At 47.2% G+C, this 25,576-nt stretch overlaps 1 protein-coding gene and 1 long non-coding RNA gene across 2 annotated transcripts; one reads left to right on the top strand and one right to left on the bottom strand.

The window, feature by feature from the left end:
- Positions 1–16,401: 16,401 nt before the first annotated feature.
- Positions 16,402–18,395, bottom strand: LOC125550338 (peroxidase N-like). The gene is made up of 4 exons (XM_048713314.1): positions 18,099–18,395; positions 17,829–18,011; positions 17,573–17,738; positions 16,402–17,098 (listed from the first exon to the last, which is right to left on the bottom strand). Exons 1-4 carry the CDS (start codon positions 18,321–18,323, stop codon positions 16,677–16,679), a joined length of 996 nt encoding a protein of 331 aa, XP_048569271.1. The 5' UTR covers positions 18,324–18,395; the 3' UTR covers positions 16,402–16,676.
- LOC125550345 lies at positions 17,019–17,713 on the top strand. The gene is made up of 2 exons (XR_007301583.1): positions 17,019–17,153; positions 17,547–17,713. It is a non-coding gene; the product is annotated as an uncharacterized LOC125550345 (long non-coding RNA).
- Positions 18,396–25,576: the final 7,181 nt, after the last annotated feature.

Here is a 25,576-nt window from a genome sequence, read left to right as displayed (position 1 = left end):
CGGTTTGTCTGTTTTTTCTGGCTTCTCCTGTGGAAGTTTCTTACTCCAAAACGGATCATCGCCCTGTTTAAACAGATATTGATATTAAACAATGGCCAGATATATCTATGACAGGTTCAGTAAAAAGAAAAATCAAACTCTTACAGCTGGCGGTTTGTTGGTGGCACAGAAGGGAAGCAGGCCGGTTCGAGCACAGATGTGTTCCAGTTCATTCAGCATTTTCTTCACAGCCTCTATGATTTCTTCGTCCGTGAGCTGGATGTTAACATGTCGCAGTGGGTCATCAACACTGCCAGTATACTCGCACATCAAACCGGAGCGCTGACTAAGGGGCAGTATGCTCCACGATATCCAACAGCGAGCAAGATCAACCCCTGTTAAACCATTAGCCATGAAGGCTCTGAGCTTGGACAGTTGAGGAGCGTATTTTCTTCTCTCCTTGGCAGTCAACCTTTGTGGAAAGGGGTGTGTATTGCTAAGCCGCTCCGGACGAAAGCCAGGCAAAGGATTTTCATCAGCAGGGGAGGTGTCTTTGCAATAGAACCATGTTTGATTCCATTCTTTGGGGTGGTTATGCAGTTTGCCGTGAGGGTATGTGACCTCTTTCCTTTTCTGAATCGCCACACCACCCAATTCCGTATTGGAACCGTCAGTAAACTCAGTGCAGTTTGGCGTGAGGGTAGGCGAAGCTTGTTTTGCTCCCTAGTCATCGAAACCCCATCAATTCCATCACAACTAGACGTAGGCTTTTACCTTCATCAAAGGGGCCGAACTAGTATAAACCCTCTTGCGTCCCTGTGTCCGCTTTAACCCCTTCGAGCTAACCCGTTGTGATGGCCTCACGACTAAGTCCTTTCTCTAGGACATCTGCCGTGACAAAACCACGACAACGACCACTTGCAAGAGTGAGATCTGATAGAGATAATAATAATAAGATAAATATTTTTGGTATTTTTATGATATAGATTGAAAGTAAAGATTGCAAAATAAAATAGATTGGAAATTTGTATGATGGAGAATAGATCCGGGGGCCATAGGTTTCACTAGTGGCTTCTCTCAAGATAGCATAAGTATTATGGTGGGTGAACAAATTACTGTCGAGCAATTGATAGAAAAGCGAATAATTATGAGAATATCTAGGTATGATCATGTATATAGGCATCACGTCCGTGACAAGTAGACCGACTCCTGCCTGTATCTACTACTATTACTCCACACATCGACCGCTATCCAGCATGCATCTAGAGTATTAAGTTCATAAGAACATAGTAACGCCTTAAGCAAGATGACATGATGTAGAGGGATAAACTCATGCAATATGATGTAAACCCCATCTTTTTATCCTCAATGGCAACAATACAATATGTGTCGTTTCCCTTTCTGTCACTGGGATCGAGCACCGCAAGATTGAATCCAAAGCTAAGCACTTCTCCCATTGCAAGAAAGATCAATCTAGTAGGCCAAACCAAACTGATAATTCAAAGAGACTTGCAAAGATAAACCAATCATACATAAAAGAATCCAGAGAAGATTCAAATATTGTTCATAGATAAACTTGATCATAAACCCACAATTCATCAGATCTTGACAAACACACCACAAAAGAAGATTACATCGAATAGATCTCCAAGAGAATCGAGGAGAACTTTGTATTGAGATCCAAAGAGAGAGAAGAAGCCATCTAGCTACTAGCTATATATGGACCCGAAGGTCTGAAGTAAACTACTCACACATCATCGGAGGGGCCATGGAGTTGATGTAGAGGCCCTCCGTGATCAATGGCCCCTCCGGCGGAGCTCCGGAAAAGGCCCCAAGATGGGATCTCTTGGGTACAGAAGGTTGTGGCGGTGGAAATAGGGTTTCATGGTGCTCCTGGATGTTTGCGGGGTATATGGATATATATATATATAGGAGGAAGAAGTAGGTCCGTGGAGCAATGAGGGGCCCACGAGGGTGGAGGGCGCGCCCAGGGGGGTGGGCGCGCCCCCTGCCTCGTGGCCACCTCGGTTGTTTCTTGAAGTCCACTCCAAGTCTCCTGGATCACGTTTGTTCCAAAAATAACGCTCCCGAAGGTTTCATTCCGTTTGGACTTGGACTCCGTTTGATATTCGTTTTCAGCGAAACACTAAAATAGGCAAAAAAACAACAATTTGGGTCGGGCCTCTGGTTAATAGGTTAGTCCCAAAAATAATATAAAAGTGTAAAAATAAGCTCATTAACATCCAAAACAGATAATATAATAGCATGGAACAATCAAAAATTATAGATACGTTGGAGACATATCAATCCCGAAGGTAGATGTAGAGGTATGATAACCCACAAGTATAGGGGATCACAACAATTTTTGAGGGTAGAGTATTCAACCCAGATTTATTGATTCGACACAAGGGGAGCCAAAGAATATTGTCAAGTATTAGCGGTTGAGTTGTCAATTCAACCACACCTGGATAACTTAGTATTTGCAGCAAAGTATTTAGTAGCAAAGTAATATGATAGTAGTGGTAACGATAGCAAAAGTAACGGTAGCAAAAGTAATATTTTTGGTATTTGGTAGTGATGGTAGCAATAGCAACGGAAAAGTAAATAAGCGAAGAACAATATATGGAAAGCTCGTAGGCAATGGATCGGTGATAGAGAATTATGCCGGATGCGGTTCATCATGTAACAGTCATAACATAGGGTGACACAGAACTAGCTCCAATCCATCAATGTAATGTAGGCATGTATTCCGAATATAGACATACGTGCTTATGGAAAAGAACTTGCATGACATCTTTTGTCCTACCCTCCCGTGGCAGCGGGGTCCTAATGGAAACTAAGGGATATTAAGGCCTCCTTTTAATAGAGTACCGGACCAAAGCATTAACACATAGTGAATACATGAACTCCTCAAACTACGGTCATCACCGGGAGTGGTCCCGATTATTGCACTTCGTGGTTGCCGGATCATAACACATAGTAGGTGACTATAGACTTGCAAGATAGGATCAAGAAATCACATATATTGATGAAAACATAATAGGTTCAGATCTGAAATCATGGCACTCGGGCCCTAGTGACAAGCATTAAGCATAACAAAGTCATAGAAACATTAATCTTAGAACATAGTGGATACTAGGGATCAAACCCTAACAAAACTAACTCGATTACATGATAAATCTCATCCAAACCATCACCGTCCAGCAAGCCTACGATGGAATTACTCACACATGGCGGTGAGAATCATGAAATTGGTGATGGAGGAAGGTTGATGATGACGATGGCAACAAATTCCCCTCTTCGGAGCCCCGAACGGACTCCAGATTAGCCCTCCCAAGAGGTTTTAGGGCTTGGCGGCGGCTCCGTATAGTAAAACGTGATGAATCCTTCTCTCTGATTTTTTTCTCCCCGAAAGCAAATATATAGAGTTGGAGTTGAGGTCGGAGGAGCTCCAGGGGGCCCACGAGGTAGGGGGGCGCGCCCAGGGGGGCAGGCGCACCCCCCACCCTCGTGGTTAGGGTGTGGGCCCCCTGGTCTTCATCTTTTGCAAGGATTTTTTATTATTTCCAAAAAGATGTTCCGCGAAGTTTCAGGTCATTCCGAGAACTTTTGTTTCTGCACATAAATAACACCATGGCAATTCTGCTGAAAACAGCATCAGTCCGGGTTAGTTCCATTTAAATCATGCAAGTTAGAGTCCAAAACAAAGGCAAAAGTGTTTGGAAAAGTAGATACGATGGAGACGTATCAAGGTAGCGTGCCGACGGCGATCACATCGACTTTGGAACCATTTCCCACGTGCATCGTCACCCTGTCCTTAGCCAATCTTCACTTAATCCGTAGCCCCTGTTTAGAGTTGCAAATATTAGCAACAGAATCATTATCAAATACCCAGGCACTACTGCGAGCATTAGTAAGGTACACATCAATAACATGCATATCAAATATACCTTTCACTTTGCCATCCTTCTTCTCCGCCAAATACTTGAGGCAGTTCCGCTTCCAGTGACCAGTCCTTTGCAGTAGAAGCACTCAGTTTCAGGCTTAGGTCCAGACTTGGGCTTCTTCACTTGAGCAGCAACTTGCTTGCCATTCTTCTGGAAGTTCCCCTTCTTCCCTTTACCCTTTTTCTTGAAACTGGTGGTCTTGTTGACCATCAACACTTGATGCTCCTTCTTGATTTCTACTTTCGTAGCCTTTAGCATTGTGAAGAGCTTGAGAATTGTCTTATCCATCCCTTGCATATTATAGTTCATCACGAAGCTCTTGTAGCTTGGTGGCAGTGATTGAAGAACTCTATCAATGACACTATCATCAGCAAGATTAACTCCCAGCTAAATCAAGTGGTTGTGGTACACATACATTCTGAGTATATGTTCACTGACAAAACTATTCTCCTCCATTTTGCAACTTTAGAACTTTTTGGAGACTTCATATCTCTCAATCCGGCCATTTGCTTGAAATATTAACTTCAACTCCCGAAACATCTCATATGCTCCATGACGTTCAAAACGCCGTTGAAGTCCCGATTCTAAGCCGTAAATCATGGCACACTGAACTATCGAGTAGTCATCAGCTTTGCTCTACCATACGTTCATAACATCTGGTGTTGCTCCTGCAGCGGGTTTGTCACCTAGCGGTGCTTCCAGGACGTAATTCTTCTGTGCAACAATGAGGATAATCCTCAAGTTACGAACCTAGTCTGTGTAATTGCTACCATCATCTTTCAACTTAGCTTTCTCTAGGATCGCATTAAAATTCAATGGAACAACAACACGGGCCATCTATCTACAACAACATAGACATGCAAAATACTATCAGGTACTAAGTTCATGATAAATTAAAGTTCAATTAATCATATTACTTAAGAACTCCCACTTAGATAGACATCCCTCTAATCATCTAAGTGATCACGTGATCCATATCAACTAAACCATGTCCGATCATCATATGAGATGGAGTAGTTTTCAATGGTGAACATCACTATGTTGATCATATCTACTATATGATTCACGCTCAACCTTTCGGTCTCAGTGTTCCGAGGCCATATCTGCATATGCTAGGCTCGTCAAGTTTAACTCGAGTATTCCGCATGTGCAAAACTGGCTTGCACCCGTTGTATGTGAATGTAGAGCTTATCACACCCGATCATCACGTGGTGTCTCGGCACGACGAACTGTAGCAACGCTGCATACTCAGGGAGAACACTTGTGCCTTGAAATTTAGTGAGAGATCATCTTATAATGCTACCGTTGAACTAAGCAAAATAAGATGCATAAAGGATAAACATCACATGCAATCAATATAAGTGATATGATATGGCCATCATCATCTTGTGCCTTTGATCTCCATCTCCAAAGCACCGTCATGATCACCATCGTCACCGGCTTGACACCTTGATCTCCATCGAAGCATCATTGTCATCTCACCAACTATTGCTACTACGACTATCGCTACCGCTTAGTGATAAAGTAAAGCAACTACATGGCGATTGCATTTCATACAATAAAGCATCAACCATATGGCTCCTGCCAGTTGCCGATAACTCTGTTACAAAACATGATCATCTCATACAATAAAATTTAGCATCATGACTTGACCATATCACATCGCAACATGCTCTACAAAAACAAGTTAGACGTCCTTTTATTGTTGCAAGTTTTACGTGGCTGCTACGGGCTTAGAAAGAACCGTTCTTACCTACGCATCAAAAACCACAACGCGGTATAATGATTGCTTTTTGATCTTCAGAAAGAACCATGTTCATTGAATGTGATTCAACTAAAGTTGGAGAAACAGACACCCACTAGCCACCTGTGTGCGAAGCACGTCGGTAGAACCAGTCTCGCGTAAGTGTACGCATAATGTCGGTCTGAGCCGCTTCATCCAACAATACCGCTGAATCAAGAATCAACCGTAGAATCATCCTTTGTGTTATACTCATGCATATAACATCTACGCATAGACCTGGCTCGGATGCCACTATTGGGGAACGCAGTAATTTCAAAAAAATTCCTACGCACATGCAAGATCCATATAAGTGATGCATAGCAACGAGAGGGGAGAGAGTTGTCTACGTACCCTCGTAGACCGTAAGCGGAAGCGTTATGACAATGCGGCTGATGTAGTCGTACGTGTTCACGATCCGACCGATCCTAGCACCGAAGGTACGACACCTCCACGATCTGCACACGCTCAACTCGATGACATCCCACGAACTCTAGATCCAGCTGAGGTCAAGGGAGAGTTTCATCAGCACGACGGCGTGATGACGGTGATGATGAAGTTACCGACGCAGGGCTTCGCCTAAGCTCTACAACGATACGACCGAGGTGGAAATCTGTGGAGGGGGGCACCGCACACGGCTAAACAATCAACTTGTGTGTCTATTGGGCGCCCCCTCCCCCGTATATAAAGGAGTGGAGGAGGGGGAGGGCTGGCCCTCTCATGGCGCGCCCTAGGGGGGAGTCCTACTCCCGGTGGGAGTAGGATTCCCCCTTCCCTTGTTGGAGTATGAGAGAAAGGAAGGGGGGGCGGCCCCCCACCCAATTTGGATTGGGCTTGGGGGGGGGGCGCCCTCCACCTTGGCTGCCTCCTTCTCTCTCACTAAGGCCCAATAAGGCCCATACCCCCCCCGGGGGGTTCCGGTAACCCCCCCCCCCCGGTACTCCGGTAAATGCCCGAACTCACCTGGAACCATTCCGATGTCCAAACATAGCCTTCTAATATATCGATCTTTATGTCTCGACCATTTCGAGACTCCTCATCATGTGCGTGATCATATCCGGGACTCCGAACTACCTTCGGTACATCAAAACACATAAACTCATAATACCGATCGTCACCGAACGTTAAGCGTGCGGAACCTATGGGTTCGAGAACCATGTAGACATGACCAAGACTCATCTCCAGTCAATAACCAATAGCGGAACCTAGATGCTCATATTGGTTCCTACATATTCTACAGAGATCTTTATCGGTCAAACCGCATAACAACATGCGTTGTTCCCTTTGTCATCGGTATGTTACTTGCCCGAGATTCGATCGTCGGTATCTCAATACCTAGTTCAATCTCGTTACCGGCAAGTCTCTTTACTTGTTCTGTAATGCAACATCCCATAACTAACTCATTAGTCACATTGCTTGCAAGGCTTATAGTGATGTGCATTACCAAGAGGCCCAGAGACACCTCTCCGATACACGGATTGACAAATCCTAATCTTGATCTATGCTAACTCAACAAACACCATCGGAGACACCTGTAGAGCATCTTTATAGTCACCCAGTTACGTTGTGACATTTGATAGCACAGTAAGTGTTCCTCCGGTATTCGGGAGTTGCATAATCTCATAGTCATAGGAACATGTATAAGTTATGGAGAAAGCAATATCAGTAAACTAAACGATCAAAGTGCTAAGCTAACGGATGGGTCAAGTCAATCACATCATCATCTAACGATGTGATCTTGTTCATCAAATGACAACTCTTGTCCGTGGCTAGGAAACTTAACCATCTTTGATTAACGAGCTAGTCAAGTAGAGGCATACTAGTGACACTCATTTTGTCTATGTATTCACACATGTACTAAGTTTCCGGTTAATACAATTCTAGCATGAATAATAAACATTTATCATGATATAAGGAAATATAAATAACAACTTTATTATTGCCTCTAGGGCATATTTCCTTCAGTTGCACTGGTCTTATGGACCACGAGCCAGGTAAGTGGTCCTTCCTACATGATTTCTCTTATGGGCCACACAACACATGAGTGGGCTTTCTGAAACTGAAAAGAAAATAGTTGCACTGTGCTGAATCAAATTTGTGACCACCCATATGATGGCAAAGCTGTGGTAACCAACTGAACCAGAGTATGTTAATGTTTATAAAAGAGGGCTTTATTTATAGCATTAGAAATAGTTCCACCTCGATTTCTTACATCAAATCTAACCAATTTATATATGTTCGAAAGTTGCCTGGAATATCAACTAGGAGCCTCGGGAGTTAAGAACAAAGATGTGAAAGAAATTAACTCCCTCGATTGTGGGGCTTCCATGAAGTAATTATATATCATGGGATTTGTGTTGGGATTGACATGCATGTGGTACAAAACAGGAGGAAGTTGCACCAAGGATTGCACATATGATTCTTACTAAATTTACATTATGTCTGCAAATATGATCCTTATTGCTAAATTTACGTAAATTTTATTTACCATTGAAACACATGACATCGATGTAATTTTAGTTACTTTTGATGAATAGATCAAAAGTATTTTCGTAAAAGAATCATATCAATTTAATCCAAATCATACCGCATGTCCTAACCTCTAGGTCGTGATCCTCAGTTTTTTTTTGAACCGAACTAACCCCCTTTTCATTGTAAATAATGGAAATACAGGAGTCTTAGAAGCTTTACCGGAGATGGGAAAGGAGGGGGAAGTGAGTTCAAAGCACTGCTAAAAAACCCATTACATTCGCCTGTCAGCAAAGAAAGTGTTATGGGGCGAAAACCTAAACAACACCAAAATAGACTAGCCCTATTAATTGACAGAAAATCCAACAGTCCAACAAACATAGGGACACACAAAACAGTCTTCAAGATATGACATAAACCCAGGGCTCGCAAAGAACTAAGTAGACTGAAGACATAGAAAAAGCTGGGTGCAACACATCACTCTCCCCCAACCGGCTCCTTCGATGAATCACAAAGCCTCATAAGCGACATAGCACTTGTGCGGATCATCTCAGCTCCAACGCGAAGCATCTTCACGTGGCCCTCCTTTTGCAACCCTGCCCAATACAATAAAAAAGAATAAGCAGTAAACACACTCTCAAAGGGTTTTTGATCATTTTGTTCTCAAGTGTGGCTCGATTTCTAGCCGGCCAAATGGCCCAGGTGACAGCAGCCAAGCCAACAGTGAAAAATATTTCCCAGACATGACACCAAGCATAAAATTGCCAATGGTTTTGGACAAAGATCCATTCCCAACATCACTCCAATTGATCTCCACACCACCTTGGCCATTGGACATGTAAAAAATAAATGCTGGGAAGTTTGACTTCCTTACAAAAAGAGCAGATGGGATTCCCCGGCCAGCGGCATTGTTTCACTACTTACCTAGTAAGTTCAGTGTTTTGGAATAATTGCTATCGTAATATTTGGATTTTGAGGGGTATTTTAGCCTCCCAAATCCATTTGAAGTTACAGCCATTAAGTATTTTTTTTCTAACCACTAATCACTTGTACATGGAATTAGTCGTGTAACGGGCAGACTTGATAAGGTCTCAATAGATCGAATCACTATCACTAGTGAGCTAAATATCAACAACACTCCTGCACAGGCCATTCCACTGATTTGACAACACCGGATCAAGCCTTCTTCGAAAGAAGGAAGAGGTGTTTATGGCACTATACTTGTTCACAGTACAGTCCTGATCCATACAAATGTCGAACAACTGAGGGAGTTGCTCCACAAATGGGGTCAGCCCATTAATGGAGTCTTTCCACAATCTTGCTAAATTACCAGACCTGATCTTGATCTTTCTACCCACCATATGAAGATCTTTTACTTTCAACAAGCTTTCCCAACACAGAGAGAAACGAGGGCTAAGAGTGGCAACGGATTTGTTTGTCAAGTATCCAGCCTTGACAATGTCCTGCCAAAGCCTAGCTTGAGTATCAACCTTCCACCAACATTTCACCATAAGACTAATATTCTATTTCCTGAGATCTTTAACTCCTAGGCCACCCTTATCCTTGGAACGATAAATCCTATTCCATTTAACTAAATAGTAGCGCCTTTTCTTATTACAACCCTACCAGAAAAACTTCCTCCTATGCTTATCTAGTTCTTTCATGAAGGTTTTGTTCATATGCCACATAGACGTATGATGCGTTTTTTGTCACCAACGGCTGTTGTCCGGTGATATAGTTCCTTGACCTGGCCAATCATAATAAAACTAAAACTTTCCACCATTGCAACGTATGGGCATACGGAAAGGCGTGATGACACTCGGGAGCCCCGACACCCTCTAATCTCGCGCGTCCAGCCTTTTAAAGATTCGTGCAGTGGTGCAGCCGGGAGCAGGCCATTAGTGGTGGCAGTTTTAATTAATCAGATAAAGCGCAGTGATGGACAGGGCCGATCGTAGGCTGGGGGCATGCAGACTAGGCTTTTGCATGGGTAAGACAGCGGGCCATAGTTGATAGGACAGGTCACGGGTGCTGCATGCAGCGTTGTGCTTCACGGAGTTCTCATCACATCATGTCAATCTCCTCTATTCTAGTATATTTTTCCCTGCTCTTCTTTTGACCGGAGAGGGGAGAAAGGTGAGGAGAGAGAGCCTTTTCTTTCAGTGAGCCCGTGTGTGAGAGAAATGGCAGGGGAGAGAGGCTGTGAGAGATAAGAGAGAGAAAATAGCTTTTTTCCATGAGAGAGTGACGGGAGTTCGGGGAGGAGAGAGAGGTTGTGAGAGGAGAAAGGTAAGGAGCTTTTTCTTTTTGTCAGACGTGTGTAACAGTGATAGATGTCAGAAGAGAGAGGAGATAAAAAAGAGGTATAGCTACATCGATGCATGTTCCGTTGTACCGCTGATGCATTGAGCCGCACAACAAGAATAGGTCCAGTGTCGTTTAAAATATTAGTAGTCTCCGGCGCTTAAAGAAATCCTAGACCTGCTAATACAACTAGTGATGCAGGGTCTGGTACATATCCCGAGTAGCTGTTTCCTGGATGAATGGTTGGGATAACCGGGTGCCTAGGCACCCGGGTGCTAAAAAGCCAATCTCATGAGCATGTATGATGTCTGAATGCATTTTGCCATCTAACCCAGTACCCCATCAGTCTACGAACCGGTCCCATTGTCCAAAATCTCACAAAGTGGAAGCACATCAGGGTACCCCTCTCTTTTCTCTGTCCGGTTGCAGACGACTGTTGATGACTCTTTTTTTTGCTTTGCGTGCTTAGCATTTTGGCGGAAGGCTTTGAAACCTCCCAGCATGTTTGGTGGAAGCCACTTTGTTTCACTTTTTTTTCTTCAAATGCAGCTACTAATCCAGGCATTACTTAGTGGTTGTGAAAGGTTTTGCCAACACTTTGGCGGACTTAAGGGCATGTACAATGGTGCTATCTTAGGAGTGCCATGTAGGATAAATGATAAGGTGAAGGAAAGAGAATTCATAAGAAAAGTATTGTCTTCTCTTATTTAAGATAAGACAAAAGATAATATCTTAGCATAATATGTGTTATCATGTTTTTAGGAATAACTAGTTATGAAGATAAGGCTAAAAAAGACCCATTATAGACATCTTTTTTGTCATCTCTTAATTACATGCAAGACCTAAGTTAAGACAATTTTATCAATCATTGTACATTCCCTAAGAAAATAGTGCGGCAGTTGAGGGACAGAGTTGGACGCCCGGCTCCAATATCCGGGGCCACGGACAAATACTGTGGCCATTTTGATGGACGCTGTTGGAGATGCCCTAAGGCCAACTCCAGCGCGCGACCCCATTCTGTCCGGCCCCGTCCGTTTGGGGTAAAACGGACAAACGAGGCGGCCCAGCGCATGACGGCCCGGACCCATCTGGTCCGTTTTGTGTCCGGGCCGACCCATTTCGAGCGCAAACTTGCGCCGGGTTTGGATCGCAGCGGACATCAAACGGACGCGCGCCTCGTCCGTGTCGGGGCCGCGTGGACAGCGGCAACCTACCTCCCACCTGCCCCCATCAACGCGCACGCGCGGGCGGCCCCGCCTGTCATCCGCCCAGGCGAGGGGTCACGGTCCTTTTTAAATGGGAACCGTGGACCGGTTGTCCTCCACACTGCCGCACGCCACCCCGCGGCCTCCTCGAAACCCGACATCCCTAGTCCCAAACCCTATCCAAGAACTCGCCGGCCGGCCGCCCACAACCATAGGCCTATGGAACTACAACCGCAAAGGCAAGCACGACTGCAAGGCTGGCTCCTCGTCGGGACACCGCCGCGGCTCCGTAAAGAAGGAGGAGCCCGCCTCGCCATCGCCACCACGTCGGGCCCCCGCGCCGCCCGTGTTCTCCGTCGCACCCACGGTCGCCGGCGAGCGTGACCGGCACTACATCGAGGCGGCCGTCTGCCGCCGTTATTGGGAGACGAGGACGCCGCTACCCTGGAGCGACGTCCACCTCCCCAATAACTGGCACCTGTCGGCCGACCGCGTGCCGATCCCGTCGGTCCCGCTAAGCGGCCGTGCGCGCCGCTAGGAGATCCAGCGCCGCCGCCGCCTCCTCCTGGACGACCTCTACTACGACGAGAGGTACGCCCCCGACTCTCCATTATGGGACACTTGGTTCCGCGATGAGCACGACATGCGGTGGGCGTCCTTCTTCGCCGGCACGTCGACGGGGCTGCGGCCTCACGCCCACGCCGTCGCCGTCGACGTCGCCATCTCCATCTCCTCCACCACCTCCTCGCATAACAGCGGAGGAGGAGGCCCGGCTCATGGCGCGTGTCACGGCGGACTCCTTGAACACGCACGATGAGCGCCAGTGGCCGGGCCTCGAGGAGACGATAGCCCTCTCTGCAGCCGGCGACGTCGCCATGCCCGACGTGGAGATGGTGCCGAAGGAGGAGATGGTGGAGGAGCCGCCGGTGGCCGCGTTCCACCCTGGCCTGGTGGGCCAGGGGTGAAGCTGGTCGTGCACCACTGAGCAGATGGCGGGCGCCGTGGGGGGCGTGAACTGGTGCCCCACGCCGCCGCGGTCGCCGGAGCGGGACGCCTCGCCTCGGGAGGAGGTGGTGCAGGCACTGGCCATCTTCCAGCCCGCCGCCCCACCTGCGAACGCCGTCGGACTACGTCGACCTCGTCAGCGACGACGATGACGCCGGCGGCCAGTGAAGACGGCGACGGCCACGGCATCGACGGGCGCGGCAGGAGCGTGCGGGCGACATTTTTTTCATTTCTTTTTATGTTTAATTATTAAACTGGGCCGTTTTGTGGCCATGACCTCTATATATGTTTTATGTTATTTTATAAGTGCATTTATTTACTTTTTAGGCATTTTATTTAAGTTTTTTTAATCACGTCCACCCAGGACATGATTTGGGATAAGGCCGCGTGTTGGACGCACGCACGACCCAACGGACAAACGCGAACATGGCAAACCCATCGTCGTCCAAAAGGGACAAAATCCAGTCAAACCGGATGTCCGTTTGAAATCACGCGGTGGAGTTGGCCTAAGCCGACTTCTCTGATACATGAACATGCATGCAGTTGTTTTTCACGGCATCACTCCTCACAGTTCATCATCTTAATTTGGTTCTGAGAGGTCACTCTCAGTTGACAGCAACTAAGGGCATCTCCAGCCGCGCCCCGAGGAAGGCCTCTTCAGGCGATTTTTTCGCGCCGGCGCCAAAAAAACGGCCCAGTCGCGCTCCCAGGAGCCCGATTTTCGCCGGCCTGGGCCGAAAACAGCGCCGGCGGACCCAGGCCGAAACCCGGCGCGCTGGGGGCGCCCGGGGGCGCCGGGGCGAATTGTTTTGGCGTGAAACAGCCGCGGGCCTGCCGCGTCAGCGACACGGCGCCTCGTCTTCCCCCAACGGCCTCGGTTCCCGCGGGGAATCAATGCCAAGGCTGCCGCCGGTCAGCCTTGCCATTGATTCCTCACGGGCGGCGCGTCACGGGACGGCGCGCCGACGCCTCCCCTCCCTCGCACGCGTACACACGGGTGCGGCGCAGCTATATAGCCGGTGGCCTGCACTCGCATGTGCCCACACCAGCCCCGCCCCTTGCCGCCGCCCAGCTCCTCCCTCTCCCTACCTCTTCCGAGCGCCGCCGCCCAGCCCCTCCCTCTATCTCTCTACCTCTCCCGAGCCCGTCGCCATGGCGGAACGCTACCCCGGAGACGAGGCGGCGACCAACGGCTTCGGCCGCCGTTCGCTCCGCGAACAGGAGTCCTGGCTCCTGTTTCAGGCGAACATCCCGGCGCCGCCGGACATGCGCGCCGGGCCGACGGGGTGGAGGCTCAGCGCCGGGGGAGTGCCCATTCCCCCGTTGCCCGACGCCGTGGCGAAGCCGACGTACTTCGCCGAGGAAGTCGAGGTCGTGCGCGCCTCCCTCACCGACGCCCAACTCTCCTCCCCCAGTACGCCGCCGACAACCACGCGGCTTGGGCGGCGTATTTCAAGCGCCACCAGCAGCAGCGCTTGGCGTCCATCAACGGCGCGCCGGTGGTTGGCGGCCGGCAGAACAGCGAGGGGCGCCACCTGTGGTGGGGCGTCCCCGGCCGCACACTCGAGGGCGTGCTGACGTACCTCGAGGGCGGCAACGACCCGCCGTTGGCGTACCCAGCGAGGGCGTCCGCCCCGGCGCAGCACCGACGCGCCGGGCCATGGGCGCCAAGGAGGTTCGGGTCCTCCTCCTCTTCTTCCTCCTCCCGATCTTCATCGCACTCCTCCGGCACTCCGGCCCTGCTCGGCGTCAAGGCCGAGCCCGCGGCGGAGACGCCGCTCGGCCGGCGCACCCGCAGCGCCGGCATCGTCATCAACGAGGACGGCCGGCGCTCCTCCTCATCGGCTCCTCCTCCGCGCTTCGTCAAGCCAAAGACGGAGCCGGGGCTCGCGCCGGTGAAGACGGAGCCGGGGCTCGCGCCGGTGACGACGGAGCTCGACGACGATGAAGTGGCCCTGGAATTGGCGCGCAGGGACTCCATAGCGATGGAGAAGGAGCGCCAGCGCGCCGCCCTGCTTCGCTTCGCGGAACGTCGACGCGGCCGCGACGAAGGCGGAGTCGTCGTCATCTGCGACAGCGACGACGACGACGATGATGCGCCGCCACTAGTCCGCCATGGCGACGCCGGACAGGGGTCCAGCAGGGGCGCCCGCGTCAAGGAGGAGAAGGCCGACGACGACGATGGCGGCAACGGCGGCGACGACTTCAGCCCCTTTCTTTTTTAGATTAGGTTAATGTAATGAAAATGCGTGAATTTCACTGAAATTTGCCATGTTTGACCGAAATTTAACTAGTTTTTATCATAACTTCGCCGAACGGTTCTTTTTATTATTATTTTAATACACGCCTGGGGGCGACCCTAGGGACCGACGACTGGGGACCGACTCGCCCCAGGGCCATTTTTTGCGCCGACTCACCCCCAGACGGCGCTTTTAGACGCCTCCTGAGGGGCCAACGGCTGGAGATGCCCTAACATGTAATCATGGATACGTTTTACAGATGCAGTGTTTATGCGCCGGTCCCTTTCACGCAACTTGGATGCGTGTGCCCGGTGCACGACATCATCACATGAGACAACACTAACCAGATAAGCTCCCTCCCACGTACCTTTCCTGCTGTTCCCAACAAGGAAATGGCCACATGTGCTAAATCATGCAGGAGTACTCTATTTCTGTATTATATATATGTATATATCCGGATATTGAGTGCGTGTACATGCACTACGCTCAGAAATATTAGAAGAAAAAAATCTTGACGAACCAACCAGCTGGGCACTACCCTAGCACATGGAGACATTGTTCATAAAGAAAACGATCAAGACGCCTAGTTCTCGGAATAGTCAGGAATATCCTGCTTGTTGAATCTATCGGCAGGCACCAGCCGCCAGGCTTACACACCTTTCATGTTATCTCTACTCCAGCTCAGCTTTTGTCTGATGTGGTACGGAAATGAGTGGCGGCCAAGATAACATTAGTTCACATACTCTTATACACGCATCTGCAAGCGGTAAAGAAAAAAGTTTATAGAGGGAGTACCTTACTAAATACCAAAAATAAAGTAAAATCTGATGAACCAAAATCTTATAATTCAACCAAATCTGTAATTGGATGGTTAGTAGGACAGTGGTATCCTTAGCTCACTATGGTTTAAGTCCTGATGCTTGCGTTTATTCTAAATTTATTTAAAAATTTCAGGCGATGCGCGTTCAGTGAGAGAAGATGTTCCTGTCGACTATGAGGCGTCTACGGTGACTTCGTAAAATCTCAAAATGATATATCGGCTCAGTCTCTCGAAGGTGTTCATAGAGGTAGGATGTGCGTGCCTTCATATGGATGATTGTACGCGCGTATATATGAGCGCTTGCGTCTGTATCGTGTTAAAAAAATACCAAATGAAAATGGTTTGGTTGATACGCTATGTGGAGGTGGTTATGCAAGAGACATCGGTCTTATTCCTGGCATCATTTTCATCACATGTGTATGGGAAATACTAATACTATGGCAACCTACTCATAATTGGTTGTTGCTAGTTAATAATTCCCTTGTCCACACGGCCATGATCGGCAGCACGCAAGACAAGTCAAACTGTAGAGACAGTTAAGATCAACCGCATGATGTGACAAAATTGAATGGAGTCAAATCAATCAACGTGGCCATCAGTCCATTGATTGTTCAATGTTCATCAGCTCGCACTCAAACAAGGATCATAATCAGACCATTATGAAATGCGAAGAATTATATTTGATCTTTTTTTTCGAGCATTTAACATATTAATATTACACACAACAACACATTTCATTGACTATATTTAATCCCAAGATCATCTAGCAGCTGATGAAATAACACCCAGTGTGTTCTACTGGCTAGCACCAGTGCGCAGGTGCCTGGGATTGAATCCTCACTCCTGCTTTATTAACCAGTCGGCTAGTTCTTCCTAGCTACCCGTTCATCTTTCACCTAGCAGATGATGAGCTCTGCTCGCCGTTGCTCATTTTTTATTGGGAACCCTGCAGTTGCAGCGGATCTCGCCGGCGGATCCGGCTGGCAACGGTATGCTCCCCATCTTCACCATGGACGCGCCGAAGTCCGAGAAGAACTGCTCGCCGTCGTCGCTGTACGTCTGCACCAACGCCTTTGTGGTGCTGGCGACGACGTCCTCGTCGGCGGAGAAGAGGCCCTGGTCAGAGGTCAGGAGGCCCTTCTTGCTCAGCAGGTTGTGGTAGTACTGCTTGTCGAACACGTCCGCGGAGCTCACGTCCAGCGCGGTGGTCTGGTTGCCGTCGCCGCCGGTGCAGAGCTTCTGCAGGTCGGCGGCCATGGTAGCGTCCAGCGTCGGGTCGGCCGAGCTCTTGGTGGACGTCAGCCGGTCGCTGAACAGCACGCACCGGGCTCGCCCGATCGTGTGGGCACCTGTCGGTTTTCACGTTCAGAATTATTATCTGAATTTTTGACGTTCAGAATTTAGGTAATGTGTTCTTGACAAATAGAGCTTTCCGTTCTAAACTCCATTCCATAAGATCAGGTCAAGTGTATGATAATTCGCCTGAGAAAATTTCGTGACAATTTGGATGTGAGGAATGAAGTTTAAGAACTACTCCCTCCGTTCCTAAATACTTGTCTTTCTAGGCATTTCAACAAGTGACTACATACGGAGCAAAATGAGTGAATCTACACTTTAAAATATGTCTACATACATCCGTATGTAGTAGTCATTTGAAATGTCTAGAAAGACAAATATTTAGGAACAGAGGGAGTAGTTGCTTGATTGCTTCTATGAGTTAAGCATGGCCACACTGTCACAGTTTCATTTTCAGGGATGTAGCACGGGATTTAATTCTAGTTGTGAACTTTCGTGCAGGTAGTTAGTTTTGTGACAACTGTTACCTGACAAGACCACGACGTCTTTCGTGTCGAGGCCGACATCGGCAAACTTCTGTACGATGGAGCTGATCGGTTCGAACGGCGAGGGCAGGCCGTTGTCAGCTCCTGACTGATTCGCCTTCAGACCGTCCCTTCTCCCCAGAAGAACATCATAGTAAGGCCCTCCACTCTGAAAACAATCAGTTCATAGTTACTCAATACTTTGTATCACCAGCTGAATGATTCTGACAGAATGGAGTACGAGACGAAAGATGCTCACAAAGAGTACTCCATAGCCAGCTGCAATGGCCACAATGTCAGCACAGGACACCACCCCGGGGCACATGTTCTCGATGTCGGCCTTGATTGCGTCGATGACCTCGTACCCTCTGACAGAGTTCTGGTTGGGTAGTGCAAATTTCTCACCATCGGCGCCATCCAACAAGATTGAACCATCACACCCCTGCATACAATGCAACAATTTTTTTGAGTAACTGCAGCACAGTAGGAAACGTACGACAACATAAAGTTTAGAAGAAAGTTGAGGTACATTGACAAAACAGTCATGGAAATGGAGCCTGAGCAGGGAGGCTCCCATCCTGGGCTCTTCCCTCATGGCAGAAAACACTTGCTGCTGGACGACGTCATACACACCGGGGCATGTCCAGTCGTAGAAATCGCTGGTTAACTCATCGCACCTCGCGCCTCGGGTTACGAGGCACAGCACAAGAACTGAGCACACCAGGAGCAACCTGCTGCGGTGAGAGTACTCCATGTCTCAACACTTACAGTCTCACTTACTAGCTACACTATCTTTGAGACTTGGACTGCCTGCATAGTTCATGGTCCCTTGGGTTGCTCTTATAGACGGTTAAAGTGGTGAATATTGGTTCCCGGTACGACAAGTCATCGCGATAGTGGTGCGGCTGCGCATGCACCGATCTTCTCCTGTTAACAAACATTTTTTGTGCCAAAACAGCACATTCTGAAAATGGCAATTGGCTGCCATGGTGGAGTCACTAGTGTGATGGTGCTGCACTTAGCATGCTTCCGTTGCCTTTTTGTCTCAAGTCCAAGGTGTAGTGGTCTAGTGGAGACCCAACCATAGGAAATTGTAATGTATTGCATGCAGTTTCGTATGGGGATTGGGCCGCCTGCATTATCCCGCTCGATGATGCAGAGCCTGATGGTAATAAAATCGCTCTCTCGTGAAGAAAAAATAATGGTTTGGTCTGGTGATTCAGAAGAGGTTTTCAACGATAGCTGAGTTGCAAATGGTGCCGTCAAGTGCCTCTCCATTTACAGGGGATTACACAGTTCAGTGAATGTGATGGTGCTTCAAGTCAAACTTAAACACGGTGCTATCCATATAGACTAGCATTACAGATTTACTGTAGAAAACTCAAACACAGATTTAGGTGCGTGTAAGAAGTTAGTTTTGGAGAACATGAGGAAGAACCGAATGAAATTAGAACTAATTAAAACGTAGTGCAAGTTTTTTGAGGATTGGTTAATTTCTGATCCTTTAGTGTCTCGGTTTGTTGTTTAGTAATGACCCTGTGAGACTTGTCAATTCATGATTTTACACAAAAGAATTCAAACAGCGTGTATTTAGACCTTTTGGAGCTTGTGGATAAAAAGAAAAAGACCTTTTGGAGCTTGATATATAGCCTGCAAGTATCTGTATGTTGTTGGTGTTTAACACTTCAGAACCAACTTATTCATTATTCGTAGAGACAGTGCAACAAATACTGATTAATTGCTTGTATGACTATCTATATTGAGGCAAAATACTTGGTTGCGACTATCCCGCAAAAAAAAGATTATCTAAGTATCGAATACCAATGAAGGCAAGGCACACATTGAAGTCCACACAACTTCTTTAAAAATTAACATTTTATACCTTACAACAACAATACCACCCCCCTGCCGTGGATCTCTTGGTTAGACAAACAACACCTATGTAGCCTACCTCATGTAGCCAGCAGTGCAAAACCCTCCTTTTTAACAAAAAACATACAAGCCCAGCTACCCAAACTACTGTCCATCACCTTTGTGCTCACAAAGAACGGTCAAAAGACATTCTTTTGTCTCGACTCCTGGCTACAGGCCACACCGCTCGCAACTACTTTCCCAAGCCTCTACTCTCACTCCACAAATACTCACATCCCTGTGGTGCACATCATGCAGTATGGGGCGCAGGCAAACCTAGTGAACAGGCTAACCATGGCCGCCACGCGCGAGCTTGCTGCTCTCTCTTTGTTGTTGCAGGACTTCCAGCTAGCCAATGCTCCGGACGAACGGTTCTTGATCCATGGCACGAGCTTCTCCCCCAAGAAAGCCTACAAACTTCTGCTCCATGAAAAGGTCGAGGATGATCATGCCCCTCTGATTTGGAGGTCTAGAGCCCCTCACAAGCTTAAAATCTTCGCCTGGCTACTATTCAGAGGGCGTCTCAATACCAAGTGCAACCTGTTCCACAAAACGATCGCCACCGACACTGCATGTCCACGCTGTAGCGGCCCCTCCGAGGACACCTCACACCTGTTCCTTGGCTGTCCGCATGCGACTCGGACTTGGGAATGGCTGGGATTAACTCCCACCACCAGGTTTCAAGACCTTTGGCTGCTCCAACCTTCGGACGCCCTGGATGGCCGTGTCTGGCTTGAAGTTCTTCTCATGATCCTGTGGAAAATTGGGACTCTAGAAACGCTGCTGTATTCCGTATTGAAGTTCACTCTCCCCTAGTCACTGTTAGAAATATCTGTAAGGACTTTGAGGTCTGCCTGAATAGATTCCGCGACCCAGCTGACATGGCAGCGGCCAACTCCTGGCTGCTGTTCCTTACCTCACGGCTCGCCGTGACCCTGTAATCTTGCTTGGCCCTTTCTGGCTTTTGAGTAATATACATACAGGTGGGGATCCTCTCCCCCGTGTGATTCCTCAAAAAAAAGATCTATAGGCTAATCAAATAACTTAATGAAGAAAATAATTTAAAAAAAAACTCCAGCATTGGAATATCTTGGAGTATATAGAACATTTTTCTTAAAAAAACTAATTGGTATTGGCTGTTCACAATTTGAGTCATCCCGTGTGCATCTCCTATGCTACACGGCGGCCCTCAGCCTATTTCCTCGCAGAGTCCTTCTCTTGCTGATCTCCATTTGATTCACTGCCGCCGGACAAAACCGACGGCCAAGATGACGGATGTTCTTTTTGAATATCAAAAATACTGTCACAACCCTAGAATAATGCTTGTAAATAGTGGCATTTGCATTCATGCATCATGTCTAAGTTTAAATGAATTTGAAATGGGACGCTCAAACCCTAGCACCTGATGAAATTCAACTAGGATCGAATATAAATCTTTTCAATGACCCAAAATGCCCTGCAGAAAAGTTCATGATTTTTGACTAAGGTTAGAACCTCTGCCAAAAATTACGCACATATTTCTAGTACATTCTGAATTTTTGAATTAAACCATATTGTATTTGAATTGGTGCAATTAAATCCTATAGATATTTTTAAATGCTCCAATAATTCTAGAATTGGTTGAGGGCCTTAGAAATAATTAGTGCCCACAAAATGTTTCAGAATTTTATAAAGTCATTTGGATAACAAACCAAATTTAAAACAAATGCAGAGAATAGAAACTAGAAAGAAATTAAGAAAAAAAGGACTTACCTGGCTTACCTGGACGACCCAATAGGCAACCCACCTGGCCGGCCCAGCCCACCGAGGGCAGAGCCGTCTTCTTCCTCCTGCTAGTAGGCAGAGGGGAAGAGTGGCGCGCGCGCGTGCGTCCCCGACCACCTCCTGCTTGCCCCTCTCTCGACCTGATCTGCGTCTGGAGAGGCCCGAGGCCCCCTCTCACTTCTTGCTCGCCCTCTGCTCGCTCTAGCCCCTTCCCCCTCTCGCTTTTGTGCTCACCGAGAGGAGCCGGAGCGCGCCGTTGCCGCCTTCACCATTGGACGCGGCCACAACCACCCCTTTGCTCCTCTGCCATGTCCAAGAGCTCCATGGCGTCGTCCTCGTCCTCTCCACGGGTCCAAGCAACACGGGAAGCCTCGCTCCGCTGACAACAAGCTCGTCTTCCTCCTCGACCGCGGTTAATGGTCGTCGTCGGTTCGCCGTCACCCGTGCACCCCCGAGCTCGTTGACGACCCCATCCGATGTGTTGTGAGCTCCCGCGTAGAACCCCTCTCTTTCCTCTCTCGTTTGCATCCCTTGGCGAGGATCTCCACCGTGGCCGAGCTCCGGCCGCCGTGGACCTTGACGCCGCCGTCGTTCCTGGCCTCCTCGCGCCAAACCACTTGGACCGCTGGACGCGGCACGCTCCCAGCTCCCGAATGCACCCGTTCGCGCGACAAATGGTCGCTGGAATAGAGACTCCCGCGAGCCTCTGTCGCACTGGATGGCCACCGGCGTTTAGCTACCGGCTAAACCTTCATTAGGTTGTTAATCACCCCCCCTAATTAACCACCTAAGAAACTGACAATGGGTCCCACCTTTTAGTTTACTGCTTAACCAAAATAGTTATGTTAATTAATTAAACCGATGGACCCATGCGTCAGCATTGACCTTGCTGACGTGGCCTCTGACCGGGCCCACCTGTCTGTGACCCTAGCCATCACTATGACACTGACCAGTGGGACCCACTGGTCCGGTTTGACCTGGACCTGCTTTTGACTAGGTGATGTAAGCATGACACGATGTTGACATCATAATGTAATTAACTGGATTTTCTAATTTAGAGATAAATCTGAAAATTCCAGAAAATAGTTAAAACTTCCAAATTTCATAGAAATTAAATAGTAACTCCAATGAAAATAATTTATATATAAGAAATTATCAGAAAAATATGAAGAATCTGTTTGTTCCATGTTCATGCATGTTTGAACAAGTTAACCTCACTGTTTAGGACAAATCGTGTTTAGGGCAAATTTGGTAAATAGATTTGGAGTTGGAATTTGATATGTTTCTGAATTCCACTTCAGTTAAAATGACTTGTTGTTGCATTAGCTCAATTCAGTACCTTGATATGCCATATCATGCATTTGGTTGTGCATTGCATTGAATGTTGTTCCTTTTTATGTTTGTCGGTGGTTGTCCCCTCTCGGTAGATGTTTGTTCTGACATTGAGATCATTGCCACTGATGAAGACACAATTCTATCTTCAGAAGTGCCAGGCAAGAAAACCCCATTTGAGCATTCCGATACAATCCCACTCTCTCGCTCTTACTCTCTTTTACTGCATTAGGACAACAACGATTCAACTGTTACATGTTGCGGTAGTTGAACCCATTACTCTACATGACATGTCTTTGCCACAGTAATTAGTTAAAACCCACCAGCATGGGTAGGAGTTGTTTGAGCCATGATGTGCCTACTCATTCATGGTTGCTTGCTATGCCTGCTATGCTTAGAGTTGTGTCAGGTCTTATTCATCTAGGATGGACTGGAATGATGGTGAACATGTCCTACCGCCGAGAGCTAAGTGTGTGAAGATGATTTGGTAAAGGTAGCGATGAGAGGCCATGGGAGTACATGGTGGGTCGTCTCATTGAATCCGTCCTCGGGAACTGAGTTCTGTGTTTGTGATCCATGAACAGCTACTACCAGTCTACCACACATTGGGCCCTGAAATATGACCCCGCTTGACTTATTAACCCCTTGTACTTTGTCTAGCAGTTGCAAGTAGTTTCTGGTGTTTGTAGTATGCTGGAGGTCGTGCGTAGCGCTGACCCTAGGGATGGGCTATGATGCGGTAGGCAAGTGGCACGGTGTACCAGGGCACCCGTTTGGTGGGCTTGGGAACCCTGCACACATCGTTTGGGGCCCTAGTGGAAACCTTAGCCAGACTTCCTTGCGGATGGAACTCAAATAGGCGATAAACCTGTACTATAGACTTGTGTGGTTTGTTAGGTCGTGGTCTATACCCCCGCCGGCTTTCGCTTGAAGTCTGCCGAGCACATGTCGTGTACAAGCGCTAAGTGGTGGACACATGTGTGAAGAAGTACACTCCTGCAGGGGTATGAATCTATTCGAATAGCCGCGTCCTCGGATATGGACTACTTGGAAATCTTACATTGTTCATAGACAACTTGAAGTGGATACTCTAAAATGCGCAAGATAAACGTGAGTGCTATGGATGACCTTCTCGTAGGGAGACGGGAGCGAATCCATAGTGGTGTATTGATGTGGTGAATATGTGGACTCATGTGCGCTTTATCACCTCAAAGATAATACTGGTAGTCATAGTACATGATAGCCACTGAGTCAAATATGGTTTGCTGCAATTAAACTCCACAACCCCTTTGTTGATACTGATGCATATGTAGCTAGTTCTGATGTAAGTCTTGCTAAGTACATTCGTACTCACGTTTGCTTAATTTATGTTTTTGCAGAGGAGACTTCTATCTCACTTTAGATTCCTACGATGAGTTCGCCGATTAGCTTGGGAATCCCAGACATAAGTCTAGTTCCTTTGGAGGGTCTTGTAGATAGACAGGCTTTCTAGCCTTCTTTCTTTTCAGCTGTCTGTACTCAGACATGATAAGTTTTTACATGTGCTTGTTGCTTGTATGATGCTACCTCTTGAGAACTTGCGTTGGTTTTCCATTGAAGAGGAAAGGGTGGTGCAGCAAAGTAGCGTAAGTATTTCCCTCAATTTTTGAGAACCAAGGTATCAATCCAGTAGGAGGCTACGCGCGAATCCCTCGCACCTACACAAAACAAATAAATCCTCGCAACCAACGCGATAAGGGGTTGTCAATCCCTACACGGTCACTTACAAGAGTGAGATCTGATAGATATGATAAGATAATATTTTTGGTATTTTTATGATAAAGATGCAAAGTAAAATAAAAGCAATGAAAACAACTAAGTATTGAAAGATTAATATGATGAAGATAGACCCGGGGGCCATAGGTTTCACTAGTGGCTTCTCTCAAGAGCATAGGTATTTTACGGTGGGTGAACGAATTACTGTTGAGCAATTGACAGAATTGAGCATAGTTATGAGAATATCCAGGTATGATCATGTATATAGGCATCACGTCCAAAACAAGTAGACCGACTCCTGCCTGCATCTACTACTATTACTCCACACATCGACCGCTATCCAGCATGCATCTAGAGTATTAAGTTCATAAGAACAGAGTAACGCCTTAAGCAAGATGACATGATGTAGAGGGATAAATTCATGCAATATGATTAAAACCCCATCTTGTTATCCTCGATGGCAACAATACAATATGTGCCTTGCTGCCCCTACTGTCACTGGGAAAGGACACCGCAAGATTGAACCCAATGCCAAGCACTACTCCCATTGCAAGAAAGATCAATCTAGTAGGCTAAACCAAACTAATAATTCGAAGAGACTTGCAAAGATAACCAATCATACATAAAAGAATTCAGATAAGATTCAAATATTGTTCATATATAAACTTGATCATAAACCCACAATTCATCGGTCTCAACAAACACACCGCAAAAGAAGATTACTAATAACCCACAAGTATAGGGGATCGCAACAGTTTTCGGTAAGTAAGAGTGTCGAACCCAACGAGGAGCTAAAGGCAGAACAAATATTCCCTCAAGTTCTATCGACCACCGATACAACTCTATGCACACTTGATGTTCGCTTTACCTAGAACAAGTATGAAACTAGAAGTACTTTGTAGGTGTTGTTGGATAGGTTTGCAAGATAATAAAGATTGCGTAAATAAAAAGTAGGGGCTGTTTAAATAAAGACACAACTAAGTTAGTTTTAGTAAAGAGCTTTTTGTTACGAGAAAGTTATTTGTCCCTAGGCAATCAATAACTAGACCGGTAATCACTATTGCAATTTTATATGAGGGAGATGCATAAGCTAACATACTTTATCTACTTGTATCATATGCACTTATGATTGGAACTCTAGCAAGCATCCGCAACTACTAAAGATCATTAAGATAAAACCCAACCATAGCATTATAAGGCATCACGTCCTCTTTATCCCATACGCAACAACCCCCTTACTCGGGT

The sequence above is a fragment of the Triticum urartu genome, chromosome 1 (genome assembly GCF_003073215.2).
Source record: "Triticum urartu cultivar G1812 chromosome 1, Tu2.1, whole genome shotgun sequence".
Lineage (NCBI taxonomy): Eukaryota > Viridiplantae > Streptophyta > Magnoliopsida > Poales > Poaceae > Triticum > Triticum urartu.
This window is presented reverse-complemented; position numbering and strand designations above follow the sequence as displayed.

Coding starts and splice junctions, on each gene's coding strand:
- LOC125550338 (XM_048713314.1), bottom strand. CDS start 18,323: ATGGAGTACTCTCACCGCAGCAGGTTGCTCCTGGTGTGCTCAGTTCTT. Junction 17,739..17,828: donor CTGGCTATGGAGTACTCTTT/GTGAGCATCTTT, acceptor GATTGTTTTCAG/AGTGGAGGGCCTTACTATGA. Junction 17,099..17,572: donor AGACGTCGTGGTCTTGTCAG/GTAACAGTTGTC, acceptor GAAAACCGACAG/GTGCCCACACGATCGGGCGA.